Source organism: Salvelinus sp. IW2-2015, linkage group LG9, assembly GCF_002910315.2.
Source record: "Salvelinus sp. IW2-2015 linkage group LG9, ASM291031v2, whole genome shotgun sequence".
In the NCBI taxonomy this organism is placed as follows: domain Eukaryota; kingdom Metazoa; phylum Chordata; class Actinopteri; order Salmoniformes; family Salmonidae; genus Salvelinus; species Salvelinus sp. IW2-2015.
In genome coordinates this window covers 11,048,925-11,068,757 of record NC_036849.1, presented here as the reverse complement: position 1 = coordinate 11,068,757, position 19,833 = coordinate 11,048,925, and the positions used below count along the sequence as shown (strand labels likewise).

Sequence of the window (19,833 nt, the reverse complement as noted above, 5' to 3'; positions counted from 1 at the left end):
GATGGCAGGAAGCTTGGCCCCGGTGTTGTACTGGGCCGTACACACTACCCTCTGTAGTGCCTTGCGGAGGCCGAGCAGTTGCCATACCAGGCAGTGATGCAACCAGTCAGGATCCTCTACATGGTGCAGCTAGCTGTAGAACCTTTTGAGGATCTGAGAACCCATAACAAATATTTTCAGTCTCCTGAAGAGGAATAGGTTTTGTCGTGCACTCTTCACGACTGTCTTGGTGTGCTTGGACCATGTTAGTTTGTTGGTGATGTGGACGCCAAGGAACTTGAAGCTCTCAACCTGCTCCACTGCAGCCCCATCGATGAGAATGGGGGCGTGCTTGGTCCTGTTTTTCCTGTAGTCCACAATCATCTCCTTTGTCGTGATCACGTTGAGGGAGAGGTTGTTGTCCTGGCACCAGATGGCCAGGTCTCTGACCTTCTCCCTATAGGATGTCTTGTCGTTGATCAGGCTGTTGTGTCATCGGCAAACTTAATGATGGTGTTGGAGTCGTGCCTGGCCGTGCAGTCATGAGTGTACAGGGAGTACAGGAGGGCACTGATCATGCACCCCTGAGGGGCCCCTGTGTTGAGGATCAGTGTGGAGGATGTGTTGTTGCCTACCCTTACCACCTGGGGGCGGCCCATCAGGACGTCCAGGATCCAGTTACAGAGGGAGGTGTTTAGTCCCAGGGTCCTTAGCTTATTGATGAACTTTGAGGGCACTATAGTGTTGAACGCTGAGCTGTAGTCAATCAATAGTATTCTCACATAGGTTTCCTTAGTGTTCTTGGGCACAGGCACTATGGTGGTCTGCTTAAAACATGTTGGTATTACAGATTGAAAATGTCAGTGAAGACACTTGCCAGTTGGTCAGCGCATGATCGCAGTACACGTCTTGGTAATCCGTCTGGCCCTACGAATGTTGATCTGTTGAAAGGTCTTACTCACATTGGCTGCAGAGAGCGTGATCACACAGTCATCCGGAACAGCTGGTGCTCTCATGCATGTTTCAGTGTTATTTGCCTCGAAGCAAGCATACAAGTAGTTTAGCTCGTCTGGTAGGCTCGTGTCACTGGGCAGCTCTCGGCTGTGCTTCCCTTTGTAGTCTGTAATAGTTTGCAAGCCCTGCCACATCCGACGAGCGTCAGAGCCTGTGTAGTACAATTCGATCTTAGTCCTGTATTGATGCTTTGCCTGTTTGATGGTTCGTTGGAGGGCATAGCGGGATTTCTTATAAGCTTCCAAGTTAGAGTCCCGCTCCCTGAAAGCGGAAGCTCTAGCCTTTAGCTCAGTGTGGATGTTGCCTGTAATCCATGGCTTCTGGTTGGGGTATGTACGTACAGTCACTGTGGGGACGACGTCATTGATGCACTTATTGATGAAGCCAATAACTGATGTGGTGTACTCCTCAATGCCATTGGAGGAATCCCGGAACATATTCTAGTCTGTGCTAGCAAAACAGTCCTGTAGCTTAGCATCTGCTTCATCTGACCACTTTTTTATTGATCTAATCACTGGTGCTTCCTGCTTTAATTTTTGCTTGTAAGCAGGAATCATGAGGATAGAATTATGGTCAGATTTGCCAAATGGAGGGCAAGGGAGAGCTTCGTATGCGTCTCTGTGTGTGGGGGTTAAGGTGGTCCTTTTCCTCTGGTTGCACATTTAACATGCTAATAGAAATTCGGTAAGACAAATTTAAGTTTCCTTGCATTAAAGTCCCCGGCTACTAGGAGCGCCACCTCTGGGTGAGCTTTTTCTTGTTTGTTTATGGCGGAATACAGCTCATTCAATGCTGTCTTAGTGCCAGCCTCTGACTGTGGTGGTATGTAAACAGCTATGAGAAATACAGATGAAAACTCTCTAGGTAGGTAGTGTGGTCTACAGCTTATCATGAGATAATCTACCTCAGGCGAGCAATAGCTCGAGACTTCCTTAGACATCGTGCACCAGTGTTATTTACAAAAGAAGTCTATGCCTCCTGAGTGGCGCAAGACACTGCATCACAGTGCTAGCTGTGCCACTAGAGATTCTGGGTTCGAGTCCAGGCTCTGTCGCAGCGACCGGGAGACCCATGGGGTGGCGCACAATTGGCCCAGCGTCATCCGGGTTCGGGGAGGGTTTGGCCAGCAGGGATGTCCTTGTCCCATCGCGCACTAGAGACTCCTCCTCTGGGCGCAGTGCATCTGACACAGTCGCCAGGTGTACGGTGTTTCCTCCGACACATTGGTGCGGCTGGCTTCCGGGTTAAGTGGGCATTGTGTCAAGAAGCTGTGCGGCTTGGTTGGGTTGTGTTTCGGAGGATGCACGGCTTTCGACCTTTGCCTCTCCTGAGTCTGTACAGGAGTTGCAGCGATGAGACAAGACTGTAACTACCAATTGGATACCACAAAATTGGGGAAGTGGGGGTTAATTTGATTGCCTACAAATTCTCAGAAGGCAGCCCGCACTCTGGCCCCTTTTTCTCCGCCTCCTCTTCACGCATAACACAGGGATCTGGGCCTGTTCCCGAGAAAGCAGTATATCGTTTGCGTCGGGCTCGTCAGACTCGTTAAAGGACAAAAAGGATTCTGCCAGTCTGTGGGGTGTAATCGCAGTCCTGAAATCCAGAAGTTATTTTCGGTCATAAGAGACGGTAGCGGCAACATTATGTACAAAATAAGTAAAAAAATAAGTTACAAACAACGCAAATAAACTTTAAAAAACACAAACGTCTTCCTTCTTCTCCGGCACCATTTTATCCACAGTAACTTGTGGATCATGAGGGAACCTTCATAAATCAGCATAATGTTAATAACCGATTTATTGACACTTTATGTAGTGTCCTGTAATACTTAGTTTGAAGTGAGACACCCCTTTGATCATTTATAACACATACATAAATGCCTTCTATCATATGATGCTGTACTTACTATGAAGTCAGACACATTTGGTCATTCATATCACATACATAAATGCCTTATATCATATGACACTGTATATACACTATAAGGTCAGACACCTTTGGTAATTCCTAACACATACATAAATGCCTTATATCATATGACACTGTATATACACTATAAGGTCAGATACCTTTGGTAATTCCTAACACATACATAAATGCCTGATATCATATGGCACTGTACTTATTATAAAATCAGACACCTTTGGGCATTCATAACACATACATAAAGGCTTATTGATGTAAACACAAATGTATTAACACTTAGAGAATTATCACTAACAATTTTAACAATATAAACTGTTTTAAAAAGTTGAGCAATGCAATTACATTGAACATTACACGGGGAAGTGAATAGTGTAGCTTGTCCCTGAGCTGTCGGACGAATGGTGCTTGTCTCTCTTCCTGCTGGAGGTACTGCATGTTGGTTCCAACCTTAAAAGTAACAAAGTTTGCAGGTCTGTTAGGAAATGCCTTTGTCACACCATCTGGATAAAGGCATTTCTGTGCTGCGCCAGAAACTCTATATGGGAAGATGTGAAACTCCATTAAATTTGTATTATTATATTCCTCTTTCATTTACATATGAGATGTGGCTGTATCTAGGGGGATTTGTATTTAGCTGAGCCTGCTAGCTAGTTACATTTCGGCTAGCTAGCAATTGCTGTGAAGTCACCGAAATTATTTGAAATCATGATTGAGGTAGCTACAGTATGTAATCTAACTCAATGCTTAACTACTACTAATTTAAATTACAATAAACAAATGTTAACTTGTTTTTTGCTGTCCAGTGGCAGCACAAGTGGGGCATTTGATTTGCGACCTCATCACATGATTAGCGTCTTGTCAGCAACACTAAAAAAAAGTACATCCGGGTGACAAACTTTTTGAAATGTTTTAAATATAAGTCCCCCACAATAACAGTAGAAAAGCGCCAATAACCATTCATGAAATATGAAAAATAATTGTCTGAACATGAACAATGATTCATATTTAAGTTACATTTGCATTAAATGTAGGTTTTAAAACATGTTCCAAGGTCAAATAAATGCCCCCAATGCGAATCACTGTATATGGAATACAGATTGGCTTAGAGCAAGAACTATTTTGGGTGCAGTAGCAGGGAATACTCAGTAGGGTCTGTAGAATGTATATACTGTATGGTGTCATTTCATGGGGCTCTAAATAATACGGAGCGTTGCTGTCCTTCTACTCCACCCATTCCATTGACGGCCGAATCACATGACATGTGCACTTACTGCACTACAGAAAACCAGCTAACCAAACAACAGCGAAGGGCATGCTCACTGAATTAAATGGCAACTACACTAAAAAATCTACATTTCTTAGATTTTTCCGAGACCTCAAAAGTCACCCCCTGATGTGGTTTAATCAAATTTAGCATATTACAACCCTTATAAAAACAGGACAGAAACATCATGTTGTTTCCATTTAGGCTGTGCAGGAGATTGTGAGAAGTAAGAGGTCAGTGAAATGTCACTTCCCATTGACATCTTGCTTCTACAAAATTGTCATACAAAAAAAACAACTAATGAAACATTTAGCAAGTTAATATTTTGGTTCAGTATTTAATGAAAAACGCTGGGCTCTCACCACTAAGAAGTGATGTCACACTGACCGCTCACCTCTCTCCCTGTCTGCAGCCAAAATGAAAGCAACACGAAATACAAAACCAACATTTTGTCCTGTTTAAAAAGGTTTGTAATGTGAATAAGTACAATGTAAGACTTGGAATAATAAAATACGATTGTTAACCAATTGTTTCATGATTTTATGACCAAGTTGGAAAACCTGTTAACAACAATGTGCTAGGGCCTGGGCTTAGCTTGCTGCTAGCTAGCTAGGGAATAATGCTAGCTAGCTTTACCACCCTGTGTTAATAACATTAAGTTTTACTCACTAAAATAGTTATTGCTATTAGTCTCAAATGGGGAGTTGAATTAGAATGGTTTATTATGAATCTTTGCTGAAGCCAAACTGAAAAATGTCAATAGGATTCTTAGGCCATCCCTAGCACTTGTTTTCTAGAAAATGTAAAATAAAATGTTCATATTTTCTTAAACATTCTGTGCTGTGTCTGTATTTTATTTTAAGTGAAGAAAGTTTATAAATGCTTTATAAAATGGGAAAATACAAATGACAGTAAACTGACTACATAGAATTCATACATAGCTAACGTTAGATTCTTAATGCTGGTGTTATAGATCAGAGTGGCAAACTACACAGTTATGACCATTAAGTGTTATAAATGTGTTATGAATGGTAAAATAGAAATGATAGTATATTGACTGAATAGAATTCATACATAGACCATTCATACAGTGCATTCAGAAAGAATTCAGACCCCTTGACTTTTTCCAAATGTTGTTACGTTACAGCCTTATTCTAAAATGTATTAAATAATCTACACACAATACCCCATAATGACAAAGCTAAAACAGATTTTCAGAAATTTGTGCTAACTCAGTACTTTGTTGAAGCACCTTTGGCAGCGATTACAGAGTCTTCTTGGCTATGGCGCTACAAGCATGGCACAATTTAAAAAAAAACATTAAAAAAAAATCTCATTCTTCTCCGCATATCCTCTCAAGCGCTGTCAGGTTGGATGGGGAACGTTGCTGCACAGACACATGCTGCCCAGTGACGTGAGCCTACCAGACGAGCTAAATGCTTTTTATGCTCGCTTCGAGGCAAGCAACACTAAAGCATGCACGAGAGCACCAGCTGTTCTGGATGACTGTGTGATAACTCTCTCGGTAGCCGATATGAGCAAGACCTTTAAACAGGTCAACATTCACAAAGCTGCGGGGCCAGACGGATTACCAGGACATGTACTCAAAGCACATGCGGACCAACTGGCAAGTGTCTTCACTGAGATTTTCAACCTCTCCCTGACTGAGTCTGTAATACCTACATGTTTCTAGCAGACCACCATAGTCCCTGTGCCCAAGAAAGTGAAGGTAACCTGCCTAAATGATTACCGCCCCGTAGCATTCACGTTGGTAGCCATGAAGTGCTTTTAAAGGCTGGTCATGGCTCACGTCAACAGCATCCTCCCGGATACCCTAGACTCACTCCAATTCGCATACCGCCCCAACAGATCCACAGATGACGCAATCTCAATCGCACTCCACACGGCCATTTCCCACCTGGACAAAAGGAACACCTATGTGAGAATGCTGTTCATTGACTACAGTTCAGCGTTCAACACCATAGTGCCCACGAAGCTCATCACTAAACCCCTCCCTCTGCAACTGGATCCTGGACTTCCTGACGGGCCGCCCCCAGGTGGTAAGAGTAGGCAACAACACCGTCTGCCATGCTGATCCTCAACACTGGGGCCCTTCAGGAGTGTGTACTTAGTCCCCTCCTGTGCTCCCTGTTCACCCATGACTGCGTGGCCAAACACGACTCCAAAAAGATTTGGCATGGGTCCCCACATCCTCAAAAAGTTCTACAGCTGCACCATCGAGAGCATCTTGTATGGCAACTGCTCGGCATCTGACTGTAAGGCGCTACAGCGGGTAGTGCGTACTGCCCAGTACATCACTGGGGCCAAGCTTCCTGCAATACAGGACCTATAAAATAGGCAGTGTCAGAGGAAAGCCCATAAAATTGTCAAGAGACTCCAGTCACCCAAGTCATAGACTGTTTTCTCTGTTACCGCACGGCAAGCGGTACCGGAGCGCCAAGTCTAGTACCAAAATGCTCCTTAACAGCTTCTACCCCCAAGCCATAAGACTGCTGAACAATTAATCAAATGGTCATCGGACTATAACATTGACCCCCCCCTGTATATAGCCTCGTTATTGTTATGTTATTGTGTTACTTTTAATTCTTTTTTACTTGAGTTTATTTGGTAAATATTTTCTTAACTCTTCTTGAACTGCACTGTTGGTTAAGGGCTTGTAAGTACGCATTTCACGGTAAGGTCTACACTTGTTGTATTCGGCGCATGTGACAAATAAAGTTTGATTTGATTTTCAGGTCTCTCCAGAGATGTTCGATCGGGTACAAGTCTGGAATCTGTCTGGGCCACTCAAGGACATTCAGAGACTTGTCCCTAGGCCACTCCTGAATTTGTCTTGGCTGTGTGCTTAGGGTCGTTGTCCTGTTGGAAGTTGAACCTTCGCCACAGTCTGAGGTCCTGAGCACTCTAGAGCAGGTTTTGATCAAAGATCTCTCTGTACTTTTCTCCATTCACATTTGCCTCGATCCTGACTAGTCTCCCAGTCTCTGCCGCTGAAAAAGTTTGCCCGGGCGGCCAGTTCAACGAAGACTCTTGGTGGTTCTAAACTTCTTCAATTTAAATGATGGAGGCCACTGTGTTCTTGTGGACCTTCAATGCTGCAGAAATGTTTTGGTACCCTTCCCCAGAACTGTGCCTCGACACAATTCTGTCTCATATGGAACGCCGTTTGGGTCTTTGTGTGTCAAAAAAGATACACGTCAAATAAGCTTTTAATTTGACACGTCAAATAACACAATTATATTATAGAATCTTGTGTGTGCTGAATTTGCACGTGCAAGCCAAGCGCCATTACGATCACTGTCACAGTTGTACAATACCGCGTTGGTAATAAGGCATTATTTCTTCGACCGAATGTGAAAACGTCCGTGTGAGCATTTGAGATTAGATCAGGATCAAAAATGTTTGTAAATATATTTGATACAGATGTTATCAGCAACTTCTGGGGTAACTAGCTAGCTTTAGCTTGGTACCTAGCTAGGACCAATGCAACCAGCCTGAAAACAATGAACAGTAGAAACTGTAGTCATTTTCAATTTTCTTAGCAATGATTTAGGAATTCATGTGAGTAAGTATTAGCAAGGTAGCCACTTGTTGTTCTCCTATTGAAATAACTAGCTGGCCTGCTACTGCTACTCAACCCTGCTGCCCAAAACTAACGTTATAAGCAGCCAGCTAGATTCATCGAGTTACTATACTATGGTTTGACCGTACTGGGTTATGTGTTGTGAAGCCAGCCACAATAAGGATTAGCCACAATAGTGGAATTTGCAGTTTGCCTTTAAAATAAAAGTGATTTTTTGAAAGTGATGCAGAAGGTTACAATTGGTGAAATCATGCCATATTTAGACTTGATCATGTTAAACATGGTTGGAGTGTTGGAATGTGGAGCTATGAAATGGTGTATCAATCTACTCGGTGACACCCAGAGAACAGGACTGTGAAGAGTTTACGGAAATATTAGCTCTTATTGCTGGACTTTGGGGGTGGGAAATCACCTCCCCAATCAGTATTGACATTCATATTGCACTGTACAGCCTGACCTAAGGATTGGGTATCAATGCAATGGGGTATCAGCCTACTCAGTACCCAAGTGCTTTTTCCCCAAAGTCCTCCTCAAGAGTTATCAGGCTCCAAAACATCCATGTTGTATTGTTTTTCCTCAGGAATAGTGTTCAATACACATTGACTGGTACAATACATGTGGCTCAATTCACAGTGGTTTCAGAGTCCCGCAATAAGAGCTATGACGCTAATGTTCTCTGGGTGTCACTGAGTAGACTGATACCCCATGTCATTGATACACAATCCATACTGTAGGTAAGGCTGTACAGTGAAATAAATATGCCCCCAATGCAATTTTAAAGTCTAATACATCCAGTGTGATTGAAAGATTTTTGTCAAATTCACAATTGTATTTTGTTCAATTTATATAAGAACATTCCAACCTCGTTTAGCATGATCTATTCCATTATGGCATGATTACACTTTTTAGTGGATTATTTGAATTACTTTCATTGAGACACTTTTATTTTGAAGGCAACCCGCAAATTCCACTATTGTGTCTAATCCTTATTGTGGCTAGCTTCACATAGGTGGGTCCGGCCACCATTAATCAAGTAAGAACTGTCTTGTAAATTAGGGATATTTTAGATGATGACACTTATCTAGATAGTTAGCTAGCTGACTATAGCTACAGAAACAGATTATGTAGTTCTGGCACGGGCGCCAGACAAAACTTTACCAGTATCATAGCATACGTATCGACGAATTGTTGTGACATATGAAATACGAGTGATAGTATAATCAATGTGTAATAACTACGTCAAAAATTTATGAACGTGTTAAATTCTTATGTGACGTGCAGTCATATTCGGGTCCTGATTGGTGTATCTTTTTTGACAATCAAAGACCCAAACAGAGTTCCATAGTCTCGGAGCTCTATGGACAATTCCTTCGACCTCATCGATTGGTTTTTGCTCTGATACGGACTCCAATCGAGTTGTAGAAACATCTCAAGGATGATCAATGGAAACAGGATGAACTTGAGCTCAATTTCGAGTCTCATAGCAAAGGGTTTGAATACTTATGTAAATAAGGTATTTCTGTTGTTTATATCTAGAAACCTGTTTTTGCTTTGTCATTATGGGGTATTGTGTGTAGATTTCTGTGGAAAATGTTTTATTTAATACATTTTAGAATAAGGCAAAAAAATAATAATATGAAATTAGTTGAGGGGTCTGAATACTTTCCGAAGGCACTGTACTTGTTAACAGGGCAAGTTTAAATAAATGGCACTAACTTGGCAGAAAAATAAAGTTCTAAAACCAAGGAAACAATATATAATCTGCCTTCTCTATCTTCTGTAGTTTGAAGAAACAAATTTAAATGAATATCATAAAAATGCTAAACTATAGCAGTATCACTATTCACCATCTCAAATCTATCCAATGTCACCAACTCACAAAGCTTCAAAATCACACATGCTACCACACTCTTAGAAAAAAAGGTGCTATCTAGAACCTAAAAGTGTTATTCGGCTGTCTCCATAGGAGAACCATTTGAAGAAGCCTGGTTGGTTCCAGGTAGAACCATTTTGGTTCAAGTAGAACCGTTTTGTGTTCTTGTATAACCCTTTCTACAGAGGGTTCTACATGGACCCCAAAATGGTTCTGCCTGGAACCAAAAAGGGTTCTCCTATGGGGACCCTAGGAAACCTTTTTTCAAGGAGTGTGGGTTTATTCTCTGATCATTTGATTGGATTGACATGTCAGTTAATACTGCAAAATCTTTTATTGGTTGGAGGAAGTCTTCCGGAAGTCGTCATAATTACCATGTTGGTCTAAGGAAGGGGGTGAGGAGCACGAGCCTGCTAGGTTTTCTATTATAGTCAATGTAGCCAGAGGAGGACGGGAAATAGCTGTCCTCCAGCTACACCATGGTGCTACCCTAAAGGCGAGATCAGGTGGGACCATTCTAGCCATGACTATTTCCTAAATCAAATAAAATTTTATTGGTCACACACACATGGTTAGCAGATGTTAATGTGAGTGTAGAGAATTGCTTTTGCTTCTAGTTCCGACAGTGCAGTAATATCTAACTAGTAATCTAACAATTCCCCAACAACTACCTAATACACACAAATCTAAAGGGATGGAATAAGAATATGTACATATAAATATATGGATGAGCGGTGGCCGAGCGGCATAGGCAAGGTGCAATAGATGGTAATGAGTAATGAGATTAATAATGTTAACATATCTTACATTACTCAAGTGGCATTGTTTAAAGAGACTAGTGATCCATTTATTAACGTTGCCAGTGATATGAGTCTCTATGTAGGCAGCAGCCTCTGAGTTAGTGATTGCTGTTTAGCAGTCTGATGGCCTTGAGATAGAAGCTGTTTTTCAGTCTCTCGGTCCCAGCGTTGATGCACCTGTATTGACCTCGCCTTCTGGATGGTAGCGGGGTGAACAGGCAGTGGCTCAGGTGGTTGTTGTCCTTGATGATCGTTTTGGCCTTCCTGTGACATCGGGTGTTGTAGGTGTCCTGGAGGGCAGGTAGTTTGCCCCAGGTGATGCGTTGTGCAGACCGCACCACCCTCTGGAGAGTCTTGCGGTTGAGGGTGGTGCAGTTGCCGTACCAGGCGGGCATACAGCCCGACAGGATGCTCTCGCTTGTGCATCTGTAAAAGTTTGTCAGGGTTTTAGGTGACAAGCCGAATTTCTTCAGCCTCCTGAGGTTGAAGAGGCACGCCTTCTTCACCACACTGTCTGTGTGGGTGGATCATTTCAGTTTGTCTGTGATGTGTACGCCAAGGAACTTAACACTTTCCACCTTCTCCACTACTGTCCCTTCAATGTGGATAGGGGGGCGCTCCCTCTGCTGTTTCCTGAAGTCCACAATCATCTCCTTTATTTTGTTGACGTTGAGTGAGAGGTTGTTTTCCTGACACCACACTCCAAGTGCCCTCACCTCCTCCCTGTAGGCTATCTCGTCGTTGTTGGTAATCAAGCCCACTACTGTTGTGTCGTCTGCAAACTTGATGATTGAGTTGGAGGCGTGCATGGCCATGCAGTCATGGGTGAACAGGGAGTACAGGAGGGGGCTGAGCACACACCCTTGTGGGGCCCTGGTGTTGAGGATCAGCCAAGTGGAGATGTTGTTTCCTGCCTTCACCACCTGGTCGCGGCCTGTCAGAAAGTCCAGGACCCAATTGCACAGGGCGGGGTTGAGACTTAGGGCCTCCAGCTTAATGATGAGCTTGAAGGGTACTAAGGTGTTAAATGCTGAGCTGTAGTCAATGAACAGCATTCTTACATAGGTATTCCTCTTGTCCAGATGGGATAGGGCAGTGTGCAGGCGATTGCATCGTCTGTGTACCTGGTCGGGCTGTATGCAAACTGAAGTGGGTCTAGGGTGGCAGGTAAGGTGGAGGTGATATGATCATTGACTAGTCTCTCTAAGAACTTCATGATGACAGAAGTGAGTGCCATGGCGCGGTAGTCATTTAGATCAGTTATCTTTGCCTTCTTGGGTACAGGAACAATTGTGGCCATCTTGAAGCATGTGGGGACAGCAGACTGGGATAGGGAGCGATTGAATATGTCCGTAAACACACCAGCCAGCTGGTCTGTACATGCTCTGAGGACGCGGCTAGGGATGCCGTCTGGGCCAGCAGCCTTGCAAGGGTTAACACGTTTAAATGTCTTTCTAACGTCGGCCACAGAGAAGGAGAGGGGGGGGGGGGGTACAGTCATTAGCGGGCCGAGACTGTGGCACTGTATTATCCTCAAAGCGGGTAAAGAAGGTGTTTAGTTTGTCTGGAAGCAAGACGGTGTCCATGACGTGGCTGGTTTTCTTTTTGTAGTCTGTGATTTCCTGTAGACCCTGCCACATATGTCTCGTGTCTGAGCTGTTGAATTGCGACTCCACTTTGTCCCTATACCGACATTTAGCTTGTTTCATTGCCTTGCGGCGGGAACAACTACACAGTTTATATTCGGCCATATTCCCAGTCCTCTTTACCTGGTTTCAGTTTTGCGCGAATGCCGTCATCCATCCATGGTTTCTGGTTAGGGGAGGTTTTAATAGTCACAGTGGGTACAACATCTCCAATGCACTTCCTTATAAAACTCACTCACTGAGTAAGCGGATAGATCGATGTTATTCTCTGTGGCTGCCCGGAACATTTCCCAGTCCGCGTGATCAAAACAATCTTGAAGCGTGGATTCCGATTTGTCAGACCAGCGTTGAATGGTTCTAGTCACGGGTACATCCTGTTTGAGTTTCTGCCTATAAGACGGTAGAAGCAAGATGGAGTCGTGGTCTAATTTTCCTAAAGGGAGGGTGAGGGAGGGCCTTGTATGCATCGCGGAAGTTAGAGTAGCAGTGATCGAGTGTATTGCTTGCGCGAGTGCTGCAATCAATATGCTGATAGAATTTAGGTAGCCTTGTTCTTAAATTTGCTTTGTTAAAATCCCCAGCTACAAAAAAAATGCAGCCTCAGGATATATGGTTTCCAGTTCACATAGAGTCCAGTGAAGTTCCTTGAGGGCAGTCGTGGTGTCTGCTTGAGGGGGTATATACACACAGCTGGGTTAGAGGCAGAGAATCCCAGTGGAGAGAGGGGAACTGGCCAGGCAGAGACAGCAAGGGCGTTCGTTGCTCCAGAGCCTTTCCGTTCACCTTCACACTCCTGGGCCAGACTACACTCAATCATATGACCCACTGAAGAGATGACTCCAGCAGCAGTAGTATGCGTTCGACGAGACAAACCCAAGGAATATAGTTGGTCACGAATGTTTGATCTTGAACAGAACTTACAACATCAATCAACATGTCTCAATCAGAATTGTACAGCCAGAAGTACAGAAAAGAGTGGGAGTCTGTACCTGAATTTAAAGGGTGGCTGAACCCAGTAATTGGGGATGATTGTCAGGCATACTGTGCGTACTGCAAATCAGATATGCTTGCAAAAATGTATGACATAAAAAAAAACATTGTGCTAGAGCAAAGCATATAAATAAATCAAAACCGTACAACCCCGCAACGCAGTCTACATTACCACAGTTGGTTAAGAAAGTGGATAACTGCAAAAGCGCAGAAGCTACTATGGCAATGGCCATTGAGGAGCATTGTTCGCTGCTAGCATGCGACCATTTAGGTATGGCTTGCAAAGCTGCCTTTTCAGATTCTGTGGCAGCAACAAACTTCCAAGTGCACAGAAATTATTAGGGGAGTACTGGCTCCTTATTTGATCAAAAAAGTAAAATCAGATGTGGGGGATGAGAAGTTCAGTCTCCTTTTGGATGAGTCCACTGATGTCAGTGTCTTGAAATACCTGGGTGTGGTGATTCGGCATTTCAGTGCTAAAAAAAGAACTGTTGTGTCCACATTTCTCGGCCTGGTTGAATTGAAGGGGGGCGATGCCAGATCAATAGCAAAGGCGGTAGTTGAGTTTCTTGAGAAGTGTAACCTTAAAAAATAGAATCTTCAGGGTATTGGCACTGATAATGCGTCTGTGGTGACTGGGGTGCACAACAGGGTGCACAAGATTTTAAAGGAAAAATGTGCATTGCCCAAATTTCCCCTGTGTGTGCCATTCTGTACAATTGGCTGTCAGTGCAGCATCCAAAGAAACCATCCCTAGGAGTGTTGAGTACTTAATCAGGGAAACCTACAACTGGTTTTTCAATTTCCCCAAAACGGCGCGAGGCGTACAAAGCAGTGTATGCCACAATTTATTGTGGCCAGAAACCCCTGCAGATCACCAAAGTGTGTGCCACACGTTGGCTATCGATTGAGCCTGCGGGAAGAACTGAAACTTCACTTTGAGGTGACCAAGGCCAGTGAGCATTGCTACATGGTGGATGTGCTCCACGCCATGTACATGGACAAGACCAACTATGTCTACCTGACATTCTTGAAATCAATCCTGTCCGACGTACAAGTTGCAGTGAAGTCATTTGAGGGAGAGCAAACAGATCCTGTCAAGCTTTTGGACAATCTGGTATACCTCTTAATATCAATTTGCAGTAGAGTAGTCAACCCTATGGCAAAAATTGATGTCCTGAAGGATGCCATTGATGGACATCTCAGTCCATCACTATTCCTTGGGTACCTTTTCGAGAGCACGTTGTACCAACTCAGTCTTGCGCCAGAGGACAAAAAGGTAATATGAAGACAGTGCATCAACTACATTGTTGCTTTAAGCAAGGAGCTGCAAAAGCAAGGCTCTCCGACAACCTAGAAACCTTGCGAAACATGGCCTTGTTCAGTGTTAAGGAAACGCTAAAGCACAATAAAGGCACCACCGAAATTATTAAAGTAGCTGAGCTACTGGGGTACCAGCCCCAAACAATTGATCAAATTGTTTCCCAATGAAGAAACATCCATCTGTTTAGGTGGGACTCAACTGAAAATACAGTCGAGTTTTGGAGTGAAGTGAATAACTACACGGACTCTTCCGGGTCAAATCCATTTGAAGAACTGTGCAAAGCTGCGCTCGCTGCCCTCTCCTTGCCACACTCAAATGCGGAGGTTGAACGGCTGTTCAGCCAAATGAGTGTGTTCAAGTCAAAGTTAAGAAATAGAATGTCACTGCACACTCTCAAGTCCATACTCCTGGTGCGGTATGGACTGAAGCTGGCTGGTGATACCTGTTACCAGCATAAACTACCAAGTGAAGTTCTGCAGCAGTTTGGCACCACAGCAGCATACAGCTTTAAGGCCACTCCATCCTCTTCTGCTGGTTCCAGCTCTGTGACAATGCAGTTGGACAGTGAAGATGAAGTGGATTTCCTTGCCAATCTATGATTCATCATATTTACAGTACGTATGCAAGGAGTGGACTTTCTGGAACTGGCGGAAACACACAGCTGATGGAAGCAGTGTGCACTGCAGTGTGAGCGAGAACAGTGGCAATATCTGGAGGAAACCAGTGAGCAGCTAGCCAGCCAAGCAGCACAACAACCTGGAGAGAGATGCCTAGCGCACACATCAGTATTTGAGTTAAGCTGCTTGTTCAATAAGATAGCATATATACCTTGTTATTAGCTTGTACCTATAATTGTTGATCAGTTAGGTAGCATGTTAACTACCAATACACTGCTTAAAACTATAATTGTTCAGAATGTGTAGGTTTACTAGTTAAAAATAAAATAAATAAAATGCAATTGTTCAATAACGTGTAATGTGTAATTGTTCAATAATTCAATGTGTTGTGTTTTTTAAAATCTTATCATATAAAATGTGTTGTGTTTATATTATTTTTCCAAATAAAAATATGTGATATTAAACAAACAAATCTAAACTAACAAATGTCAAATCATATTTTTCACCGAGATGGCCAGTCAATTTGAGAAACGTCATTGTGTATTCTACGCAATGACGCAATTTTACGGTATACGTAATGACGTCATCACGTAATGCCATCACCGCGTCATTTATCAACATTTAGCAACAAATCGACCTGCCTCTAGCAACTTCCCCTGAAAATTAGTTGGCAACACTAGCCACGCAGACCAGCGAGCAGTGTGGGTGCAATGAAGAGCAGTGTGGGTGCAATGATTGAATAACATGTATGTGTAAATGTATTTTCCAACGCTAGCGCGCGACGTGTCCGGTCTGGTCAGCATGTTAGTTGCCAAAGTACCCAATTGTCTTACCTCAATAAAAGTAATACCTTAAAAGTACTTCAAGGTCTCAGACGGAATGACGTCACCAATTGAATCGCTACTAGTGCGCACCGCTAACTAGTTAGCCATTTCACACCGGTTACATAGGCACCATATTTTTTTGTCAGGTGGTCGCTGTCATCTCTGTAGTGTTCTTTCCAACTCCACTGAAGCAAAACAGGAAGGTGTATCATGGTCTTATTGTTTAGCCTAGTCTGCAAAACCATGGTGGCCAAGGTTTGACCTTTTGCACATCTATTCATCCCAAATGGCAACCTATAGGCTAGTCCCTACATAGTGCACTACATTTGAATTGAGCCCTACCCTGGACAAAATTAGCTAGTGCATACTGGGAATGAGTGTCATTTGGGAGTGCAACCTTTTACTTTATTACGGAACGAGGAGCTGCTGTGACTCATTTTAATTACATGGAACTGGTCATTTTTACTGTAGGGACGAGGTAATGATGCGTTATACTGACAAACATGTGACTCCTCTGTAAGACGTCGTTAACTTGTTATACCTCCTATAGGCTAATTGTAGCAAGAGTTACCTTGTCTTTTGTATTTCTGTTACACAAGTCGTGTTTGCACTTCTCTGCTGTCGCAAGAGCGACTCAACAACGATATGTCAACATGGGGACAACGGGTCCGAACATTCGTTACCGTGGAGCCGGTAATTTTTTTCTACATGACCAGCACGTTTATCGTGACGCCTGCGTATCAAAAGCTGGTCATCGCAAAGGTAGTGGGCAAACGATCTGCTCGCGACATTATCAAACACACCTGTTTACTTACACATGTTTGCTTATTAGGCTATTCATGAAACTATCAGAACCATGGTTGCTATTTTCAGTAGCATAGGCTATACTCGATTTTTGTTGCTTATACATGTTCAACTAGACCAATGTTTTCACCAAAATTAGGTGTACCAGTCCTGTCCGTTCCAGTGACATGAACAGTAAAAGTCTAAATCAATCAATCTGACATTCAGATTCTAATAATAGGCCTACCATTAGATATGATATCCCGACCTTTAGAGTAGAGTGTGTACAATTTGGGCACAGTTTATTTATTTTATCTCAATGGAACTCAAAGCAAATGTAAAGCTCAGACATAGGACTGAACCGATATAGGCTACTGTATGCTTGTGGGTTACATATAGCATACAGATGCAAATATCTGATTCTCACAGCTCCCTGCCTTTTTATTAATATACAGTCTGCTCCCTCCTCTCTCTCCTACCTCTGCTGAACTCAATTCAATATCCATGTAAAGGTGAGGCAGCACATACATATAATACAATACAGAGTTCAACAGTCAAACAACGTCTGTATGTACTGTACATAAAACTCTGTAGACAGTGTGCCTCTTGCAGCGAGGGCCATCATTTTTCTGTGTCATTTTTCTCTGTTTTTATGGTTTATATTGTTCAGATTTATTTAATATTTTCAGACTGACATCTTATCCGTCTGTTTGGGCTCATTAATGCTGCAGCACTTTCCATGTTGCAATAGCATGCATAGCAGATGAAATGGTTCCCCAAGAGTAAGTTCACCTCTGCACGTTCGATTTTATCCAGTAAAATGTGAATGATAAATGTAGACAGGGAGGCAGAAGTATGGTTTGAATGAAACGTGTTCTTGAGTCTGTGCAATGGGAACTGTGGGATTGACTAAGGTCATTTTACATGCCTCAACACTGCGTAAGTCTTTTGAGTTGAAGCCTAGGCATTAGCTCTGGGAGTCATTATGAAATTATATTCTGATAAAAGTGTATTATAGCAACAACAAAAAATTAAATAGATTCTCTATTGCTTAATCTCTGGAAACCTTAAAGTGTCTGTTCCTCTGTCCAGGTGTGCTATGAGCTGTTTCAAGACTCCTACATCTGCAGCAGCCCGGCGCACCTCAAGGATGAGGAGGAGCTGATTGAGGGTCGTGCCTCCTACATCCTCCTGATCTACACATGTGTGACCAGCCTACTGTCCATCCTTCCAGCCATGCTGCTAGGCTCCTGGTCTGACCGCTCCAGCCGCAAGGCTGTCATGCTGCTGCCTTGCCTTATGTCTCTGGTCAGTGGTGGTGTGCTCATAGCAATGTCTCTACTGGAGGACATTAGTGTGTACTGGTCGCTAGTCGCCGCAGGGGTAACGGGCCTCTCTGGAGGGTACGTCTCAGTATTCCTTAGCTCGTTTAGTTACTTAGCAGATGTCACAGCCGGGTTGGAGAGTAACCGTACTCTGCGTATGGCGGCGGCAGAGTCGATGATCTTCGTAGGAGGGACGGTGGGGTTCTTGTTAGTTGGTTTCTTGATACAGGAGTTTGGGCTGACGTCTGCATTTGTGGCATACTGCTCCTGCCATGTTCTCTCAGTGCTCTATATTCTGCTTTGGTTACGGGATCCTGAACGCTCAGTCCCACCTCCACCCTCAGGGGAAGATGGAGACAGACTGCCATGTGAAGCTGCTGATACTGACGCTGAACCAGCATCCAACCTGTTGTGCCTGTCTGATGTCAAGAGGTCCTTCCAAGCCATGTTCAGGAGGAGGCCAGGACAGCAGAGGCAGAAACTCCACCTTCTTATAGTCTGCACGTTCATCAACAACCTGGTAGCTGTAGGTGAGTAAACTCCATCTGTTGTTTGATCATTATTGTCTCAACACAGCTGTTCAACTGAGGGTTTTCAAATGAGCTGTTAATGCCATTGTTTTCCTATTTGAAACATACAGTATGATAGACCTTCACAGTATAAGCAATACAGCATCTGTGCACTCAACAATGTTGAATGTGGTTAAAGAGCTCAGAATCCAGATCGGAGAGGTGATGCTTTCCCATTTAGTCTGTCGGCTCGCTGCTCCGCACGGTGCCACAGGGGCTCTCAGAACGCTCTGCTGCCTTTTGTTGGGCTGACTCTGAGGCAGGCAGCTGCATCGATTTGGAGGAGGAGATGTATTATGTTCGTAGTCTATGGGGTATGTCTGAGTGTTGCTTATTGCCCTGAGGGTTTTCAATCGAGCTGTCATGTTGTTTTCTTATTTGAAACATACATTATGGTAGGCCTTTATAGTATTAGCAGTACAGCATCTGTGCACTCACTTTCACCAAGAAACATTTTTGAATGTGGTTCAGTGTTTACATTCCCTGTCTCATGTCATGTAATATTTTCTTTTGAATACTGGAATATGTAAGCCTACTTCCTGCATGTTAGATAATGTTTCTTAAACACCATTGAGTACCTCAATGTCAATGTATAGTTTGTCATCCATACATGAACAAATTATTTTTGAATTCATGTACAGTTATGTTACACTTCATAATAAACCCAATCCATTTTTGAAATGGCCAAGGCTGTCAGAGTTATATAGTCACCATTATAGTAATTCATACTTGGTTATGAATACATTACAAATGTACTTCAGAGCTTATGTTTATACATGCAAGAGGCCATGTGTTCAAGCAATGTCCTACGCGATAGAACCCTAAATAGTGAATAAAATGCCAGTATCTCAAATGTCTTATAGAATCATTCCTAGCAATTATTTTATGAAATGGAAAATGAGATATACCATTTTGTCACGATCGTGTACTGGAGCTGTCTCTTATACACATCTATATACCATTTTGTCACGATCGTGTACTGGAGAGAATGAGGACCAAGGCGCAGCTGGATATGAATACATCTTCTCTTTTTATTTAAAAGACGAAGATGAACACGACCTAGGCGGGAGAAGGAACAGGGCATACTGGACCCTGGAGACGCACATTGCCTAGTGCGTGGGGCCGGAACTGGTTACCGGGCTAGGGACACGCATCTCAAGGCTAGTGCGGGAGCAACAACAGGGCACACTGGACTCTCAAGGCGTACTATAGGCCTTGTGCGTGGTACCGTACTGGTGGTACCGGGCTGAGACCCGCACATCAGGGCGAGTACGGGGAGAAGAACAGTGGCG

At 43.4% G+C, this 19,833-nt stretch overlaps 1 protein-coding gene across 3 annotated transcripts in view; it reads left to right on the top strand.

The window, feature by feature from the left end:
• Positions 1-16,088: 16,088 nt before the first annotated feature.
• zgc:174356 (proton-coupled folate transporter) overlaps positions 16,089-19,833 on the top strand; it is a 47,335-nt gene continuing 43,590 nt past the window's right edge. Inside the window, exons 1-2 of one of the 3 annotated variants that reach the window (XM_023994226.2) lie at positions 16,089-16,626; positions 17,740-18,502. In XM_023994226.2, the coding sequence (XP_023849994.1) occupies positions 16,510-16,626; positions 17,740-18,502 (880 nt within the window). In that variant the 5' untranslated portion in view covers positions 16,089-16,509. The remainder of the gene's footprint in view (positions 16,627-17,739; positions 18,503-19,833) is intronic. The other 2 variants (XM_023994225.2, XM_023994227.2) reach the window with 2 other exon arrangements.